The sequence below is a fragment of the Misgurnus anguillicaudatus genome, chromosome 10, assembly GCF_027580225.2.
Source record: "Misgurnus anguillicaudatus chromosome 10, ASM2758022v2, whole genome shotgun sequence".
Classification (NCBI taxonomy): domain Eukaryota; kingdom Metazoa; phylum Chordata; class Actinopteri; order Cypriniformes; family Cobitidae; genus Misgurnus; species Misgurnus anguillicaudatus.
Genome location: NC_073346.2, coordinates 10922007 through 10942322, shown reverse-complemented (window position 1 = coordinate 10942322; position 20316 = coordinate 10922007). Strand labels below are relative to the sequence as shown.

The 20316-nt window shown below is 36.9% G+C and overlaps 1 protein-coding gene across 1 annotated transcript; it reads left to right on the top strand.

The window, feature by feature from the left end:
- The first annotated feature begins 284 nt into the window (after positions 1–284).
- Positions 285–20013, top strand: scgn (secretagogin, EF-hand calcium binding protein). Its single transcript, XM_073871854.1, has 11 exons — positions 285–461; positions 598–664; positions 3512–3604; positions 11518–11607; positions 13752–13808; positions 14373–14450; positions 17605–17660; positions 18101–18146; positions 18254–18313; positions 18416–18484; positions 19679–20013. Exons 1-11 carry the CDS (start codon positions 388–390, stop codon positions 19805–19807), a joined length of 819 nt encoding a protein of 272 aa, XP_073727955.1. The 5' UTR covers positions 285–387; the 3' UTR covers positions 19808–20013.
- The last annotated feature ends 303 nt before the right edge of the window (positions 20014–20316 follow it).

Below are 20316 nucleotides of genomic sequence, written 5' to 3'. Positions count from 1 at the left end.
ACTCATTGTTTTAGTGGGGTCTGATGTGTAATAGTTTTTAATACTTAAGTGTTGTTATCTGATATTGTTACATTCTCCTGTTTTTGTCCTTTACATTTTAATTAATATTAAACAATGTATCTTAAACAAAGTGAATGTGAAGTTACCAAGTAATAAGCTGCATACACTTTAATCATTGTTTAACTAAATAGGATCATTGTGGCACTGCTTTCAGTGTTGAAGCAGATGACTGACATGAGAGGTGTGACAGAGGAGGAGTTTCTCTAATATTGAGTCAGAGGAAAGTCAACACATCTGCAGTCTCTCTCTCTCTATCTCTCTCTGAGCAAGTGCAACACTTGTCCTCTATCCCTCTGTGTCTGTGCATCATTTCTTTTATTTTTCATCATGAACTCCGCTTTTGACAATATAGATGCTGCTGGTTTTCTACAGATCTGGCAACACTTTGATGCTGACGATAAGCACATAAAATAATTTTTCATTTTGCTTATAGTTTAACTTCATATCTTATGTGTTTATATATGTATATATTGCTTTTACAATGCATTCAGTATATACCTGTTTATGATTGTTGAATAAATACTTTGCTGACGATAATGGCTACATTGAAGGGAAAGAGTTGGATGACTTTTTCCGACACATGCTGAAAAGATTAGGGCCAGAGGTATGTAAATAAATATACATTACTATGAACATTTATGTGTTGTGTCTACTGTAAACATATGAAAGTATAATTTAAGCATGTGCACATAGATAATGTGGGTTTTGGTTAATGCATTAATACATTTTTATCATTAAATCACTCTGAAGCTTAAACTATAGTAAACGGATAGTTCACATACATTCAAATGTTAAATAAGGCATAATATGAATGTACTATACTGTTTTTGAATATATATTATAGTGATCTGCTAGGAATCAAGTAGTATTTGTTAATGTTAATAATTAAATATATTTTAAGTGTTACCAGAATATTTTTTGGTACTTTTATAGAAATTTAAGCTTCGTCACTTGACATGGGGTGGTTTCCCAGACAGGGATTAGAGTACTCCTAGTCTAAAATAAATGTAAGAGCTGTCCTAACTGAAAACAAACTTGCACTGACATAAAATACATCACAACTCTTTGTTTTGCCTCAAAATGCAGACAAGTAATGTTTTTAGTATGACATATTTATATATTTCCCAATTACACTAAGGCCTACAGTAGTTCTGACCACCCCAATAAGTGCAACTGATAACACATGTATTATAGATTAAATTGTGCTGACCCTTACATCAGGTCAGCCATACAGTATTTGTTATATCAGTGAAGTCACTATTTTACACACTGAGATCTGTTTCCTCTCTTTACCCAGGAACCACTTTTACATGATACACACACTTAGACATTTGACATTGTTTGCTTATTCACCAGCATGGGTATACTGTAAATGGTTTAGATGGGATTATAATCCTATAAAATACACAATTACAGAGCTCTGGAAAACAAGACAGTGGTTTTGCTCATGTGCCCAACCCCGTGGCTTACATCCTCGGTAATACATGTTTGATTTTATCTAAACCTGCATGATGATCAAACATTGATCTTTGCTTAGTCTTGTAGATATGTGTTTGCAACCCCAAGCAAGATAAGTAGGGTCGATTCGGAAATACTTTAGTTTTAAACAAATATATTTACAGATATTGAAATAAAGGGTAACTGCAGTCAATGCCTTTGCTTCTACAGACAGTTAAAAAGGTGTGATCTCTGTTCACAGCACAAAGAGGTGAAGTGTTTGTAAAATGAAAAACAAGAGTCAATTTGCATTAACAAAATTAACAAAAGACTGTTATATGCACCATTAATCTTTTTTGACAGTAAAGCAACATTTGCAGTAACGTACTATAATATGCAAAAAATATCTCATTCTCATTTCTTATATTTGTAAGTATACATGATGGATTTTTATAAAGAATTTGAATGCGTGTAGGGTGTACAATATTAGAAAAAGTGGGCAAAAATGGTCTCAAGCTGTCACTGGTGCAGTACCCAATTTACTTTTTAAAAGGGTACCGCCCCCTTTTTTCTGCCAGTGTAAGTTTGATGTTTCCAACACAAATTTGTTTTTACATATAAAGTCACACTGTGGAGAAAATCAGAAAATCAGGTCAATGTATAAACAACCCATACCCGACCGACGTTTTCAACTAACCCGCCCGCAACTCGGGCCGCAAAAAAATAAATAGTGTCCTGACCCGCATTTTTTAAAAGTAGTAATAGTTAACTGGCATCTTTATTTCACCCGACAGACCACGACCCGAATATCATTAAAAATATTTTTGGATGACTCGCAACCGCGGGTAATCCTGGGTGACCGCAGGCACCCGCTCATTTCGGATCAACCCGTGATGTTTTTAACCTGCTTTAAGCCAATTTTTAGTGCAAAATCATCATTTAATACCATTGCTGAGCAGTGACGGCCGGTGACGTCTTTGTTTGAGGGTGCACGATGCAAAGTTCGTCACAATATGTGTTTGGCGCGTCATGTGAACTTATGTGCATCACACGTGATGTCAAAATACGAGCCTGCTGCAGACACTTTGAAGGGGTTTATAATAAAAGAGACGCTCGTGTTTGCCAGATACTCGCTTAATCTCGTCTGTAATCAGAGTTTGGTGTTAAGTTAGAGCCTTGCGGGTATTTTTTGTGAACCTGTTAACATCAGCGCTTAAAGATTAGTGCTGCAAACACACAGTTTATGTACAGTATGCATTGTGTAAAAACCGAACTTAGCAGTTATGTGTCTGAAACTTCAGAATGTAGCATCTATTTACATATATATCTATGGTGCGAAAGAGTGGAGGCGGGGACTAATTTGCATATTCATAGATCTGCATACTAAATGAGGCAAGGGTGTAAAGTTACATATAAGCTGTTTTAAAGCTTGAAAAAAGTACGGTAAAACTTTTGTGTATGCTATTATGATGCTCAAAGATGAGTTTTAACTGATAAAATTATTGCCTACAGAGAGACTTTAAAAGGAACTTTGCTTACCATGGTATTTTTTTTTATTTTTTGCTGTGGTGTATGCATATGACCAATATGTTTTGATCACAAACTTGTGCAACTTCTCAGGAAGTCATATGAAGTCTGATTTCCAGGAAACTGTGGTAACTATGGTTGGACACAGATACAAATTCATGTTTAGTGTGCTGTACATAACTACAGTAGTAATAAAACCCTGAGCGGTAATGCGGACCCCAGTAGTGGCGTTTATAATCCACAAGGCGTGCACAGCATTGTTACTGTGTAAATGTAGTGGATGATGAGTGTTGTGATGTAAGAAGGTTAACATGAATAAAGATGCTGCCAGATGTTCATTGTGTATGCGAACATCACGAGGGCCGCTCTGTTGATGCGCAGGTGTACGCATTCAATGGCTTTGCTGAGTGATGATCTGGAGCTTAATGAAAGGTAAATGATGGAAGGGTGGTCATGGTAACCGGCTCGCTTTCTCTGCTCTCTTCAGGATAAGATAACAGAGGAGAAAGTGCAGCAGGTTAAGAAGCGGTTCATGTCGGCTTATGACGTCACAGCTGATGGACGCTTGCAGATCCAGGAGGTACATATGATTTTTTGTGATATATCATGTTTAGTGATTTTTTTTTCTTCGTTTTAAATGCTTCATAAAATGCAACAAGGAAACAAACTTTAAACTAGGGATGCAACTAACGATCATGATCGATTAATCGGGTGATTATTTTTTAAATTAATCGACTAATCGGATCGCAATTAGATTTTTCACTTTTTAAAGCTAAATAAGGCACTAAATTAGGATATTCATGCATAGAATTGTACTTTTAAAAGTGCAAAACCGTTACGGACGGGACAACGCTGCCTTGCTTTTAGACAAGCTGGCTGCGCAGTATAAACGTGCAGCTTGCGTTTTATGAAAAAAAAACATACCTGACTTCAATTACAGTATAAGTGCACAGCTCGCGCTGTATAAAGCACGCGTCTCCGCGTGGTCCGATGGTGGTGCTTGAGCATGTGACGTTACAGAACAACTAATCGATAATGAAAATCGTTGAGAACTCATTTTCAATATCGATTTTTATTGACTTCTTTTTTTGGTGGGCGCACGATGTGAAGCTCGTCACAATATGTGTTTGGCGCGTCATGTGAACCTATGTGCATCACACGTGATGTCAAAATACAAGCCTGCTGCAAGACACTTTGAAGGGTGATCGATTAATCGGGCGATTATTTTTGGAATTAATCGACTAATTGGATAAAAACTATTTTTTGCGCAATTAGATTTTTCACTTCTTAAAGCTAAATAAGGCACTAAATTAGGATATGCATTCGTAGAAGTGTACTTTTAAAAGTGCAAAACCGTTACGGACGGGACAACGCTGCCTTGCTTTTAGACAAGCTGGCTGCGCAGTATAAACGTGCAGCTTGCGTTTTATGAAAAAAAAAACATACCTGACTTCAATTACAGTATAAGTGCACAGCTCGCGCTGTATAAAGCACACATGTCTGCATGGTCCGCTGTGGTGGTTGAGCATGTGACGTCACAGAGCAAACTAATCGATAATGGAATTCGTTGAGAACTCATTTCAATATCTATTTTTATTGACTTCTTTTTTTTGTGGGCACACGATTTGAAGCTCGTCACAATATGTGTTTGGCGCGTCATGTGAACCTATGTGCATCACACGTGATGTCAAAATACAAGCCTGCTGCAGACACTTTGAAGGGTGATCGATTTATCGGGCGATTTTTTTTTTGGAATTAATTGACTAATCGGATAAAAACAATTTTTTGCACAATTAGATTTTTCACTTTTTAAAGCTAAATAAGGCACTAAATTAGGATATTCATGCATAGAAGTGTACTTTTAAAAGTGCAAAACTGTTTTGGACTGGACAACGCTTCCTTGCTTTTAAACAAGCTGGCTGCGCAGTATAAACGTGCAGCTTGCGTTTTATGAAAAAAAACATACCTGACTTCAATTACAGTATAAGTGCACAGCTCGCGCTGTATAAAGCACGCGTGTCCGCGTGGTCCGACGGTGGTGGTTGAGCATGTGACGTCACAGAACAACTAATCGATAATGAAATTCGTTGAGAACTCATTTCAATATCGATTTTTATTGACCTTTTTTTTGTGGCCGCACGATGTGAAGCTCGTCACAATATGTGTTTGGCGCGTCATGTGAATCTATGTGCATCACACGTGATGTCAAAATACAAGCCTGCTGCAGACACTTTGAAGGGTGATCGATTAATCGGGCGATTATTTTTGGAATTAATCGACTAATCGAATAAAAACTATTTTTTGCGCAATTTAGATTTTTCACTTTTTAAAGCTTAATAAGGCACTAATTTAGGATATTCATGCACAGAACTGTACTTTTAAAAGTGCAAAACTGTTTTGGACGGGACAACGCTGCCTTGCTTTTAAACAAGCTGGCTGCGCAGTATAAACGTGCAGCTTGCGTTTTATGAAAAAAACATACATGACATCAATTACAGTATAAGTGCCCAGATCGCACTGTATGAAGCACGTGTGTCCACGCTCGCCGACGGTGGTGGTTGAGCATGTGACGTCACAGAACAACTAATCAATAATGAAATTCGTTGACAACTCATTTCAATATCGATTTTTATTGATTAGTTGTCGGTGTCCTACATTAAACTTTTATTCAGGATACTTTGAGGAATACTCGTCGTACATGTACATACAGTGTTGTTCAAAATAATAGCAGTACAATGTGACTAACCAGAATAATCAAGGTTTTTAGTATATTTTTTATTGCTATGTGGCAAACAAGTTACCAGTAGGTTCAGTAGATTCTCAGAAAACAAACAAGACCCAGCATTCATGATATGCACGCTCTTAAGGCTGTGCAATTGGGCAATTAGTTGAAAGGGGTGTGTTCAAAAAAATAGCAGTGTCTACCTTTGACTGTACAAACTCAAAACTATTTTGTACAAACATTTTTTTTTCTGGGATTTAGCAATCCTGTGAATCACTAAACTAATATTTAGTTGTATGACCACAGTTTTTTAAAACTGCTTGACATCTGTGTGGCATGGAGTCCACCAACTTGTGGCACCTCTCAGCCGTTATTCCACTCCATGATTCTTTAACAACATTCCACAATTCATTCACATTTCTTGGTTTTGCTTCAGAAACAGCATTTTTGATATCACCCCACAAGTTCTCAATTGGATTAAGGTCTGGAGATTGGGCTGGCCACTCCATAACATTAATTTTGTTGGTTTGGAACCAAGACTTTGCCTGTTTACTAGTGTGTTTTGGGTCATTGTCTTGTTGAAACAACCATTTCAATGGCATGTCCTCTTCAGCATAGGGCAACATGACCTCTTCGAGTATTTTAACATATGCAAACTGATCCATGATCCCTGGTATGCGATAAATAGGCCCAACACCATAGTAGGAGAAACATGCCCATATCATGATGCTTGCACCTCCATGCTTCACTGTCTTCACTGTGTACTGTGGCTTGAATTCAGAGTTTGGTGGTCGTCTCACACACTGCCTGTGGCCCTTGGACCCAAAAAGAACAATTTTACTCCCATAAGTCCACAAAATGTTCCTCCATTTCTCTTTAGACCAGTTGATGTGTTCTTTGGCAAATTGTAACTTCTTCTGCACATGCCTTTTTTTTAACAGAGGGACTTTGCGGGGGATTCTTGAAAATAGATTAGCTTCACACAGACGTCTTCTAACTGTCACAGTACTTACAGGTAACTCCAGACTGTCTTTGATCATCCTGGAGGTGATCATTGGCTGAGCCTTTGCCATTCTGGTTATTCTGCTATCCATTTTGATGGTTGTCTTCCGTTTTCTTCCACGTCTCTCTGGTTTTGCTCTCCATTTTAAGGCATTTGAGATCATTTTAGCTGAACAGCCTATCATTTTTTGCACCTCTTTATAGGTTTTCCCCTCTCCAATCAACTTTTTAATCAAAGTACGCTGTTCTTCTGAACAATGTCTTGAACGACCCATTTTCCTCAGCTTTCAAATGCATGTTCAACAAGTGTTGGCTTCATCCTTAAATAGGGGCCACCTGATTCACACCTGTTTCTTCACAAAATTGATGACCTCAGTGATTGAATGCCACACTGCTATTTTTTTGAACACACCCCTTTCAACGAATTGCCCAATTGCACAACCTTAAGAGCGTGCATATCATGAATGCTGGGTCTCATTTGTTTTCTGAGAATCTACTGAACCTACTGGTAACTTGTTTGCCACGTAGCAATAAAAAATATACTAAAAACCTTGATTATTCTGGTTAGTCACATTGTACTGCTATTATTTTGAACAAGACTGTATATATGATATCATAGTAATTTTGTGGCACTAAGCTTTTTTATTTGAGTTAGTCCTTCTTATGTGCACTGTATGTGAAAAGGATGTGGCTTTGTGGTATCCAGCTGCCAGTTCTGCTGCATCAGACACATTAAACACTTTAGAGATGTTAAAGGAAGTGTTGTTTTGTTAATGGTTCATTGACGGTCCTCTCATTTCTGCAAAAGGTTTCTATCAAAAACCATGTTCATTGGGGATTTATATGGTTCTTTATGGAACAAATAAAAAAAATCTTCTATGGCATCATGAAGCTCCTTAATTTTAAAAAATGCATGTCCTGCCCCAACTTCCTGTACTTCTGTGAAATCTAAGACCACAATCTTAAGAGTGTTTAGTCTCAAAACATGCGTCTTAGAGATCTGATGGGGACAGTGTCTGTCTCTTCAAGCACCTGCACTTTTAAACGTTTCTAAAAAAAAGCTTCACAGTAAACACCAGACCACTAAAAAAACATCAATCAGAAGACACTGTAACCTTTGACTACTGTAACTCTTTCCTATTTTTTTTAGCCCTTCACTAAGATTTAGAGATTACAGCTGCACTTAAAGGCCTGATATAATAAGTGGAATATTGAACATTACATGATGACTCAGCTTTTGTGTCTTTTCTTTTGTATTGATTCGTCATTTCCAAATCACATTTAAAAGGGTATCTGACCTTGAATCAACACTGATCAAGCTTCTAACTTGTTTTGCCTTTAGGCTATACACGTATCCTCTCAGTGCTGTAACCTCGTGACCCTGATCACTTTCTGTGACAGGAGAACTCTATTCATGTATATCTGAAAGCTCTTCGCTAACATGTTAACTGAGACAGAAGAATAACATGAACATTAAGAGCCTCTTTGTCAAAGAGCTTTTATCAGACTGCTTTGCTAATAGCAGTGCAAATGGAGTTGTCCTTTTTTAAAGTGTTTGACTTTAAAGATGTCAGATTACAGTCGGGTTGTATTTAATGACATATTCATCTTCTGTGGTTGCAGTAATTGCTTATTGGTTTAGCTTTGTTGATTATGTATTTTCTAATGTTTTGTCATTATGGTCAAAAAGAGGTGGGATACACATTAAACATGAAAGTAATAATTGTTACTTATTTGATATTATTTGATGTTAAATTTAAGTTTTATGTATTTAACTGACCAAATTTATCATTTGCTCATTTTGTGTACTTTACAGTTTGCTGATAAATGAAATAATAATTTGGGCTTTGATTAAAAAAACAGTAGTCATTCAAGCCACTGTTTGCTTACTGGTCCATGTCTGTCTCTCTCTCTCTCTCTCTTTCTCTCTCTCTCTCTCTCTCTACCCCATGATTTACTCGCCCTCAAGCAATCTGAGATACATATGTCCATCATCTCTCAGACCAACTTTACAGCAGGAGTGAGGGGTGAACTGCCACTGCTGTCACTACTGTCGAGCTAGGGGGCGTGGTTTCAGCAACCTGCCACTTCTGCTTCACCCACGTCCCGCCTCTTTACAATTTTTGGTTATCCACGAGTGATGCAATGCCAAGATGGTAACAGCAAACCCGAGGGGCAACCTTCTGATCTCTCTGATGAAGCTAATACGGAAGTGACTTAAACTGGCCGCTTGAGGCAGGCTCCAAAAGGAAGTCAATTCCCATGGACCTCCATGTTAAAATGGCCAACTTTACAGTAGAAAATAATGTTTACAGCCTGGTACAAAAAGTGTTTTTGGTCTGTAAAGCTAATTTTGCTGTCACTAGAATCGAGGTAGGCGGGCGTGGTTTCAGCAACCAGCCACCTCAGCTTCACCCACATCCCGCCTTTTTACCCATTTTCGGATATCCGCGAGTAATGCGTGGTGATGCGCGGCCAAGATGGCGACGGCAGGCACCGCCTACTTTAAGCTTCAAAAACGATCTTCAGAAATCTATAGATACAGAGCACAGTTATGCTAATTGAAAACCACGCCCACCGGGGGGAAAAAATCCAACAATCTCAATTGACTTTGTATCGCAAGAGACCACCTCCTTGTCATTTCTGGCCTATAACAAAAAACAGAATAATGCCTAAAAGCTGCTGTGTGACAATATGTACAGCTAACAAGCCAAAAACCCAGAAATAAGTTTTTATAAGCTGTCGAGCCGTAAAACCCAGTCTTTAAGGAGAAAAATGTGGATCGCAGACTACGTTTTCCTCTAGTGGACGCAGTTTTACTAATAGTATTACTATGAAAAGTTGCATGTTTCCACTTTTGTGTGTTTAAACGCTCGTTTCTTTGGGGTCGACATCTTATAAAAACGTATTTCTGTGTTTTTTGGCTTGTTAGCTCAGCTGTAAACCCTGTCACACAGCAGCTTTTAGGCATTATTCTGTTTTTTGTTATAAGCCAGAAATGACAATGGGGAGTCTCTCGCAATACAAAGTCAATGGAGACGGTTGGATTGTTTCATCCCCGGTGGGCGTGGTTTTCAGGTTATGACGCGTTGCGCTCTGGCTCTATGGGTAACGTCACAGACACTATGTCCATCTTTTTTTACAGTCTATGGGCAAGCCTACTATTGGCTTAATAAAAGCTCTACACAGAGCATATTTTAAACTGTATAATATATAATAACTAGCTTCAGGTAAGAATGCCATCTTGGACTCACGCGAGGCACTTCGCAACATACCCATGGCAACAAATGCTCACTACGCTAAAACTCTTGAGTCCAAGATGGTGCATTTTTCTTACAAAATTGCCTCGATTACTCGCAGAAGACCTTTATTAACCCCTTGGAGTCGTGTGGATTACCTCTGAGAAGGTTCCCTAATCCATGTTTTCTACCATTATAAAACTTGGAAGAGCTTCTAAAGCTTAGAAAGATGATTAACATATGTATCTCAGATTGCTTGAAGGGTGAGTAGATAATTTTGATATTTGACTGGTGTATCCCTTTAACAATGGAATTGAAAATGGAAATTCGGAAAGTCAATAAGGAACAAAAATGCAAAAAATACAGCACAAAAATTCTTTAAAATACAATGTCTTGTTTTTCTTATGCAAAGAAGGCAAATTCAATATGAGTTTGAAATAGCAAGATGGTGAATAAACACAATGGACACTTTTATACAGTCAACCTAACGCATCAGACAGCTCATTGTTATGAATCATAAATCAATTAGATGTTATTTTTGTTTCTGTTGATAGTTATTTGCGCTTCCTACAGCGCTGTTTTGGTAACTCCTGCCGAGTTATAGCCTGCTGGCGTTTCCCCCTTGTTAAAACTAATTTCTCTAATGGACGGCAAACACAATTATGAAATGAGGAGACTGCAGTCGGGTTGCATGCAGCACTTAAAGTTGGTTTGTGCCTGTGGGATATATATCAGTGTTGTGACTGTTTGGTTAAGATGCCAGGCAACACTGCAGTGATACATTAACCTTGACAAGAAGAAAATGAGATGGCAATTCCTTATATTAAAAAAAGAGGCTCCTTTGGCAAGAGTAACAGGAAAACTCAAGGACCTGCATAAAACAAAATGGCTTTGTGAAAAAAAAAACTCTCACGCTTACAGGAGGGGACAAACTATAAATATATGGACCACAATTTCATAATGACTTGGATTTAGTTGTTTTCATTTTTACTTGTAGACAACCACCCACAAGCAGCCACCTTAAAGCACAACACTTGGAATACATCAGTAACCCCATAGCAACTTCCTAAAAAAACATTTCTTTCTCACATTTTTAATATCTGTGAAACCCTTTTCCTGTACAAACAACCATCTGTGCAACAACACATTTCTATAGGTGTTGAAGGTACTTTAAGGTCAATGACTGTTTTAGGAAGCTTTATTTTTAAGAGTGTCGACTTGCATTTTCTGGAGAAAATGTAAAAATCTGTTGTGTTTATAAGAAGACACCGGGCCATAATTCCCACAATACAGACATTAGAATTGGGTTACATTACATTATGCTGCTGTCATTGTATAGTTCTTATTATTATGACATAAAAGCAGATAAAAAGACGTAAAAACCTTTCTATGTCACTATGCGGCATACTGGTCAGCAAAAACATTAGGATAACCACAATGCATTAGGGAAGCAATTTACTTTTATGAGTTTACTTTTTACAGATTCCTGAATAACAACATATTATTGTGCGTGTTTGTTTGTTTTTCTAGCTGGCCAATATGATCCTGCCGGAGGATGAGAACTTCTTACTTATCTTCCGCAGAGAGGCACCGCTAGATAACAGTGTGGATTTTATGAAGGTATGTTGTTTAATACATTACAAAATGTTGATGTTATAGGGAAAATTCACCTACTAGAACTAAAAACAATAAAAACTTTTGTGTTACACAGAATCATGTGTTTGGAACAAGGTTAGGGTCAGTAAGTACACTTTAAAAAATGCTGGGTTATTTTTCAACGATTTGCATGACAACCCCCAGAAATTAGTTACAATAGTCAATTCTTGAGGTCAAAAATGTGGGCAGATCGCATGTGGGGCATTTTTAAAATATTTTTAAGATGTTGCTGTCAGAAAAACATTGTAAATGTGTCTATCGAATGATAGATTGCTATCCAACATCACACCTAGGTTCTTACCTGTGGAAGACAGAACAACATGTGTTCATGTTTCACGTATAAAAAACTCACTATATTTACTTATCTTTATAGCACTGTTTTCATTTTCCTAGAAACGTGCTGATGTCTTCATTTGTCTATGAAGTCACTCCTTCAGAAATACATAACTAATACATAACGTGTAGCTGGTTTAGTGTGTTGTGATTCGACAGCAGCTTAGCTTAGCTGGCAACTGGCGTTTTCCTGTGGGCAGAGGTTAGTCAAAAACCCTTCTATTGATGTCATATATCCAGGAAGTAAAGGGCTATAGTCGATGAAAGGAGGATAGGGCCTAAAACTGGTCCCTGTGGAACGCCATATTTAACCTAAGACAAATATGACTTTAAAGGGACTGTAAGTAGGATTTTAAGTGTTTTATTAATCAAAATCAATGTCTTTATTCAAAATGATGTCCTCGTTGGTGTCAAATGACCTCTGCCAGTGATCTGACTTCTCTTTGTAAGCTTAGAATTTCTCCTCTTTACTTACATTGAACGGGTAAGTCCAAGGAGGCATCCATGTCGTTCCGCCGTATTGATAAACTATAACAGCAGAGAGGAACAAAAAGCACTTGCCTACCAACGCGTTTCCACAAAGCGTTTTCATTCAGAACACGTGAACCAGCTGCAACGGACAAGGAGATCAGTGATTACATAACGGCTACCGTAGTTCCAACACGCATTTGGAAAGGGGAGGCGCTAGAGAGCACTGCTCATTTGAATGCAAAATACAATTCCAACACTAGATGGGGGTAAATCCTACTTATTGCCCCTTTAAACAAAGTGATAGTGGTCGGATCAATAAGGCCTAAACCAGGCTAAAGCCTGACTACTAATCCCAACATAATTTTCTAGTCTGTCTACTAGAATTGTATGATCTATTGTGTCAAAAGCTGCACTAAGGTCCAGTAATACAGTATAAGGAGCGAGATTGCACCACAATCAGATGCTAAAGGGAGGTCATTTGTAACCCTAAGCATTGCTGTTTCTGTGCTATGGTGGGGCCTAAAACATAATTGACATTTTTTATGTACTATTTTTCTCTAAAAATGTGCACAGTGCTTTTTCCAATATTTTAGAAAGAATATGGAGATTTGAAATCTATCTAAAGTTAGTTACCTCTCTCAAGATTTGGCTTTTTAATGAGGGGCATAATAGCTGCCAGTTTGAAGGCTGTTAGAACGAATGTAACCTAATTCTAGTGATGAGTTGATGATATTTATCACCGGTTCTGACACAGCAGGGAAAACGTCTTTCAGTAGTTTTGTTGGGACGTATATTTTGGGGGAGAGGGAATATAGCCTTTATATCTTTAAAAGCCTATAGGTCATGTGTGTCAAAGATTGAAATTAAAGATTTTGATGCTCCAAGTCTCATTATTAGATTATGATACTTTAGCCTGGAGTTCACAGACATGGTCACATTTTTGCAGTCACAGATTAACAGTCTGATGAAGTTTCTGTTTCAGAATTGACCACTTTTATATATTTTCTGTTTTAAATGTTGCAATCTGCATTTCAGGGTAAAGCTATGGTCTTGTGTATGTCAACATTTTGGGACATTTCCCATAATTGCATTAATATTACTATGTATGCAGTATGTCTGCATTATCTGTCACCCTGAAATAAAGCATATCTATTTAGTCTGCTTTTTGTGGATACAATTGAAAAGAAATGCATTATCTTTGGGTTATTAAACTTTATGAACAAAAATCTCAGAATGTCAGGCGAGGGTTTAGCCGAACTGGTGCTATATGAATGTTTCAAGTGTTTCACTGTTTCTCATTATAGATCTGGAGGAAATATGATGCTGACAGCAGTGGTTACATATCAGCTGTGGAGCTGAAGGTAAAAACACACACAACAAATACAGTCATTATCAGTGTTTTGACTTTAAACAATCATTAATCCCATAAACTGGTTTCCCGGACAGGATTTGTTTTAGTCCCAGACTAAATTGTTTGAGGAAATTGACATATCTTAACCTACATCAGTGCCATTGTTTTGTCTCAAGATTCATACATGTAATGTTTTTGTAAGATTTGTTTGTAAAAACTACTTAAAGTCCTAATATAATCAATCTAAACCCTGACCACGAAACCGCCCCTAAATGTTTGTTTGAGCTTGATCACTTCTCTCCAAAGTTTTTTTTCCGTGGAAAGGATTGACTGCCTGCTTCAAATTTCCTTCATTACTGTGTCAATACTCATAATAAATTATCGATCCATGTAATACAGCTCTTTTTTAAATCTGTCTATTTAGTCAAAGATAACCGAGCAAACACATTTATATCTGTACTGTATATTCCCAGAACAATTCATGGATGATTTCAAAACTTTATGTACATTTAAAAATCAGATGTTTGACAGTGTTTATACTTTTTAACAATCATTCGTGTTTGACTCACTCCAGGGTTTCTTGAAGGACCTTTTTAATCAGCACCAGAAGAGTGTTTCCTCCAGCAAACTGGATGAATACACCGATGCCATGGTAACATTTCTCTTGTTATTTTCTATGCAATCATTTATTCATCAGTTTTTAATTGACTTTCCCTTCAAATGAAGCACTTCTGTACAGTTATGTTCTTTATTAGGGAAAACTGATCTTTCTTTTATGCCCAATCTAGTTCATGGTCTAACAGTTCCTACTGTAAGATTGTATTGTATGAACACACTTGTTTGTATATCTAAAACAGACAATTATGTGTAGTGTCAAAGCAGTCACTTTAAAGATTCTCAGCGTGGGAGTTTGTGTGGTTTATTGAGTGACATTTATGCAGATTGATTGCAGGCCTCCATTAACATTTTTAAAGACACAGTTTGACATATTCAGCATGCCTTTAGTTTTTACTGCTGTAGTGTACAATGAAGTACTACAATAGCTTTTCAGTGTGTGTCTCATAACTGTACAGTTAGTATGCATGAAAGATCAACAGTCTACATTATTATGAAGCGTTTGTACAACAGCGCTTGTTTTGTGTGTTGACGTCAGTACTACTGTTTCAACATAATCCATTCTGTGGACATTCTTTATGTTTGTGATACAGTATATAAGTCATTTAGTAAGTGCCAGCTCATACTGTAACTCATCCGTGCCAGAGAGTGAATCAGGAGATTGGGAAAGGTTTGCTGAAGCTGGTGGCCTGCAATAATAGCGGGCAGCCAGGGTCTTTTCATTACCTAATGAGAGTGAAATTGTCGATGTTGTTTAAATAAATGTTGCTTCAAGCTGCGTAGGTACAGTTCAGACATTTTTATGGCTCACTCTAATGTCTTAAAGGATTATTGCACTTTCATAAAAAAAATCCAGATAATTTACTCACACATTGATTGGACCTCAACAATTTACAGTTTCAATGCAGCTTCAAAGGGCTCTATCCCAATCGATCTATCCCAATTGAGGCATAATTATTAATTAATCTTATCTAGTGAAATGATCATCATTTTCACAAAAAAATATTTTTTTAAACTTTTAATCTCTTTAAAAGGTCACGTGTTAAATATGTGAAACGCACACTTGAGGACCATTTTAAACAATAAACGGACACAAAGACATTAATTAGTATTATTCCACATACTACAATGTCAGAACGCTCCTCTTTCTCCACAATTGTAAACCCTGGAGTGCTAGTTTTGCATACGTCATGCGTGACCTTTTGATGTGCTTATGCAATACGTAAGGTTGCTCTGGCACATCACACAGCTAGAGGAAGATGAGAAGTTGTGGTAAAAATTAGGGGAGAATCAGGGAGAAAATAATGCGGGACAAAGTGACAAAGCGATTTTTTTTCAGAGCCTTGACTAAATTTGCATTCCAAACTATGACAGCATCTTTAGCACGCAACCCTTGACAAAGCTGACAAATATTGCGTTATTTCGTCATCGTTACACACATGTAGGTCCACAAAGCTGTTTTCGATTATGATAAGTGAATTAAATAAAAAAAATTTATAACGCGTGGTGTTTCTGGTTTCATGTGTTACAATACTAAAAGGTTATTTAGTGCTCTTAATTTCCATGGGATAGTCACAGAATTTTTTGCTAATTTTTTCGTGGCATTCTCACGGATCTCCGCATTTTTTTGCGGGTTTTCACAAGGATTGGTTACTCAACTGTTTTGTCCTATTTTCTTACCATTGTCACTTCGGTTTAGGGTTAGATTTACATAAAATGACCTTCTTACCCAAACCCAACTCTAACCCCAACGCCAGGCGACAATTGTTTAAAGTTAAAAAATATAATAGAATAAATCAGAAAAAATAGTATAAACTAATACTTAAAGTGACATACTAACGCAAACACCAAATGTAACCCTATACCGAAAGGACAATGGTTTGAAAATAGGAAAAAGCAGTTGAATAACCAATCCATGAGAATGCCACAGAAAAGAAAGTCCGTGGTAGGGCCACGGAAAAATGAGCAAAAAATTCAATGACTATCCCACGGATCTTTGTGAGATCATGTTGCTTTAACACATCCTGAGTTTGCCTTCCGTGTTTTTCAAAATAAAAGTAAATCAATATTAAATGTCAGGAGTTCCTGTCGGGACGAAAGTAACGCTTGTTACTTTTGTCCCGCTGCTAATACTTTTACATTATGTTGAAAATGTATACTATTCTAATTTTCAGAGATTTTTTTTATTCTCAACAATTGGGTTGCTTTTGAAATATTTTGAAACTAAAATTTTAAATAAAAATGTAATTTCATTATTTTTTGGAAAGATAAACAAAAAAATATGTTTGCAGTTACAATGGTACTTTCGCCTCTGCTCTTCCCTACTTATTTATGACAATCGTTTATAGAAAAGACCCTTATGCCTTGGTTGGGATTGTTTAGAGGCCTTTAAAGCTGCATTGAAACTTGAATTTTAAACTGCATTATAACCGTTGAGATCCAAAAAAGTCCACTATATGGAGAAAAATCCTGTAATGTTTTCCTCAAAAAACTTAATCTCTTAAATCAAAATTTTAAGACAGCACGAACACTTCTACAAGTTAAAACAGCAAATTTTGCATCATGAGCATGGGTGTCAGAACCATTATATGTGGGTGGGACAAAGCCCCATTTACTTTAAGGCCAATGATATTGGACCCACTCACTTTTTCTCTGATTTAGTACATATGTCTGTTCACTTGTCAAAGCGCCATCAGTCAAATCCATTCAATTATAGAGGAATGCCATAATAAATTAAACTCCGTTTCGCGTTTCAGCTACAGCCTTGACTTCCACACTGCTAGTTCCTCAAATCCATTCCACTTGATTCATTTAGAGTCCATATAATTTAAACTCCATTTCGTGTTTTTTTTTAATGTAACTATTTTCGCCTGTTGCGCTTTGGACCACAACACAATAAGGTACATTTTTTGGGCTATAAAAGCATTATTTTATTTTATTAAAAAGCACCAGAATACAAGAAAATGCCATCTACTCCAGTAAATTCTTTGGACCCACACACATTTTTTGGCTTCCAACACCTTTTCTCTGAAGTAGATGTAAAATAGCTTCATGCACAAAAATACTTATTTGGACATGTGCACTAATGCCTATACATGTTTGAGATGTTAATTGATTACTATTGAATTTCAGTATCTCATGCTTAATACATTTAAACACATTTCTAATAGTTTGTTTTCTGTGTCTGGCAGATGAATATTTTTGACAAAAACAAAGATGGCAGATTGGACCTCAATGACCTGGCAAGGTGACGTGTATTTTGATTGAGGACACTCATGTTTACAAAAGACCTTGAGAATCAGTGTGTGTACTAAAAGGCAGAGAGTGTTTCAAAGGGTTTTCATTGGCAATGACATTAAAAAAAGGACCACAATGTTAAATCATGAGCCACAAAAACACTGTGGAGCTTAATTGAAATGAAGCAACTGTAAATCTGCATCCTGCATCAAGTCTGAAATCAGAACTAAACGGTCAAAATGGTCGGAGGCTGTATAGGCATTACCTACCCTTTGAAAAAAAATACTAATAGGTACTATTTAGGTACCTTTGAAGTGCTAATATGAACTATTTAGGTGCAAATATGTACTTTTAAAAAGGTCACCGGGCCCATATCTAGGGACCGTTTTTAAATCATTTCTTTCTGGCACTGTAAATTTGTGTCTTATATTGTGTGTATCTCCTCTTCAGAATCTTGGCTCTGCAAGAAAACTTCCTGTTGCAGTTCAAAATGGATGTTAGTATTTGATGTCTGTTACTTTTCTTCATTTATTTCCTTGTTTGTGGTTTCTAATGTAGTTATTAGCTTTAAACCAATGCACGCTGCAAACCATTTCCCCTCAGGCCAAGAGTCAAAAGGAGAGAAAGAGAGACTTTGAGAAGATCTTTTCCCACTATGATGTTGTAAGAGCTCAGCTATTCAACACAAACACTTGCATCTGTCCTTAAAAATAATAGATATAAAGGTGTCTTATGAAGAATGTAAAGAATTATCTTGTGTTTTAGAGCAAGACTGGAGCTCTTGAAGGACCAGAGGTAGATGGCTTCGTCAAGGATATGATGGAGCTTGTCCAGGTGAGTGAATAGATCTGTGTTAGAATATACCTATATCTGTACAATGACCAAATTTTATTATACGGTATTATAATAAACTTATAATAAAAGACCATCAATTTGATTAAAAAAACACTGATTATAAAATGGTCCGTTCTGGTTCTTCTGATTGGTTGAAACGTGTTCTAAGCTGTGATAAAAGAAAAACAGGAACCCCACGGTTCAGACCACATTACATAAGTATCACTGCGCCACTGTTGCTACTGGTTTATGAAAATAAACACCACGTCTTTAATCATATTTTTAATTTGTCTACAATTGCGCAATTAATGGCGATATCCAGATAATGTCAATAAATACTGTTGAGTCATCTCGTCAATAAAGAGAAAACGTTCCTTGAGGAGTTTCTACCTCAAATTCATATTTCCGCTATCCATGGGTGGGGATCTTACCAAACTTAAACACGTTCACAGTTTTGACCATGGCTCTGAATCTGATCTCTTACAAAAGTTCTTCACAAAAATGGAATTATCTCCGCTTTTAGCAAAAAATTTGAGTGGTGATAAGAGACCAAATGAGGGTAGGATAAAACTTTTAGTTTTTTGTTTTTAAGCGGAGCATCTGTTCTTTCATTTTATGTTTATTCAAAAAAGATACTTTTTCTGGAAGCCATTAAACTTAAACTGGGTGGCAACTTAAAAAAAAAAACGTTTACGGGGAAAGAGTTCAGCATGCTTACAAGCATATTTGATCATCACTTCAACAGTTGCACGATATAAATGTTAATGTATAAATTATATGAATGTTGATTTATAAAATAAACACCACAGTCTTAAATCATATTTTCATTGTGTCTTTGCTGCCTCTGTGTTGGTTAGGAACTGCGCTCTGTTTCAGCCACACTTGATTCTGAGGAAATTATTTGTGTTTTATTTTATGAAATCCTGCTATGCATATGAAGTAACCGTTTTATAAAAGCAATAAGCCCCACGAAGCAGTGGTGTTACAGTGCATTTTATACCAGCTAAGGGGGTTTTAGGCACTCCACTTCTCGTCATGCATTTCAGCTGTTATAAAATGCACTGGTAACCCACTGCTTCTTGGGGCTTGTTGCTTTAATTTACATGTACCAAAATGTAGTGATTTGGTTTATTTGGATTTATGCCAGTAAGCAGCCGTGTTGTTTATGTTTCTCTCTCTTTGAATGTCTCTCAGCCCAGCATCAGTGGTGCAGATCTGGATAAATTACGTGAAATCCTGCTGCGTCACTGCGATGTTAATAAAGACGGAAAGATCCAGAAGAGCGAGCTGGCCCTTTGTCTGGGGCTGAAGCTGAATCCATAGTCTTTATAGTGCACACTTCTATACTTCTACTACAAATGACTACATTTTCAAAACTGTACTCAAGAGGCTTGTTTCTCACTCTGCATTTTATGGTATTGTGAAATCAGTTATTTAAGATAATGTAATAATACTTCAAAATTGTCTATATTAGCATGTATAAGGAATTTGAACTTGTTATGTGTGTTAAGAAATAAAGCATCAAAACAAACTTGGTTACTTGTCATAAATTTACCTTAAGTATCTCCAGGTTTGTTCACATGTAACAATTTAAAGAGGAAATGAGACGTTGTAGTTGAAATGCATGTAGCCTATAGTGAAAATTGCATCACATACCTACATTTTATTCCACTTCTAATCAACCTAATGATTGGAAACTGACTCATAATACATGAACTCTTACTGTGACCTGAAGGATGGAGAAGAAAAGAGTATTTTTATGGCACTGCTTGAGTTTTGGTCAGTGCATGTCTCCATAGAAACCTTTAGACATCAGGCTGATGGATTTACAG

Excerpts from the sequence above, each read along its gene's own strand:
- scgn (XM_073871854.1), top strand. The coding sequence starts at position 388 with ATGAACTCCGCTTTTGACAATATAGATGCTGCTGGTTTTCTACAGATC. Across the intron at positions 665-3,511 it reads TGAAAAGATTAGGGCCAGAG|GATAAGATAACAGAGGAGAA; the intron begins GTATGTAAATAA and ends TGCTCTCTTCAG. Across the intron at positions 3,605-11,517 it reads GACGCTTGCAGATCCAGGAG|CTGGCCAATATGATCCTGCC; the intron begins GTACATATGATT and ends TTGTTTTTCTAG.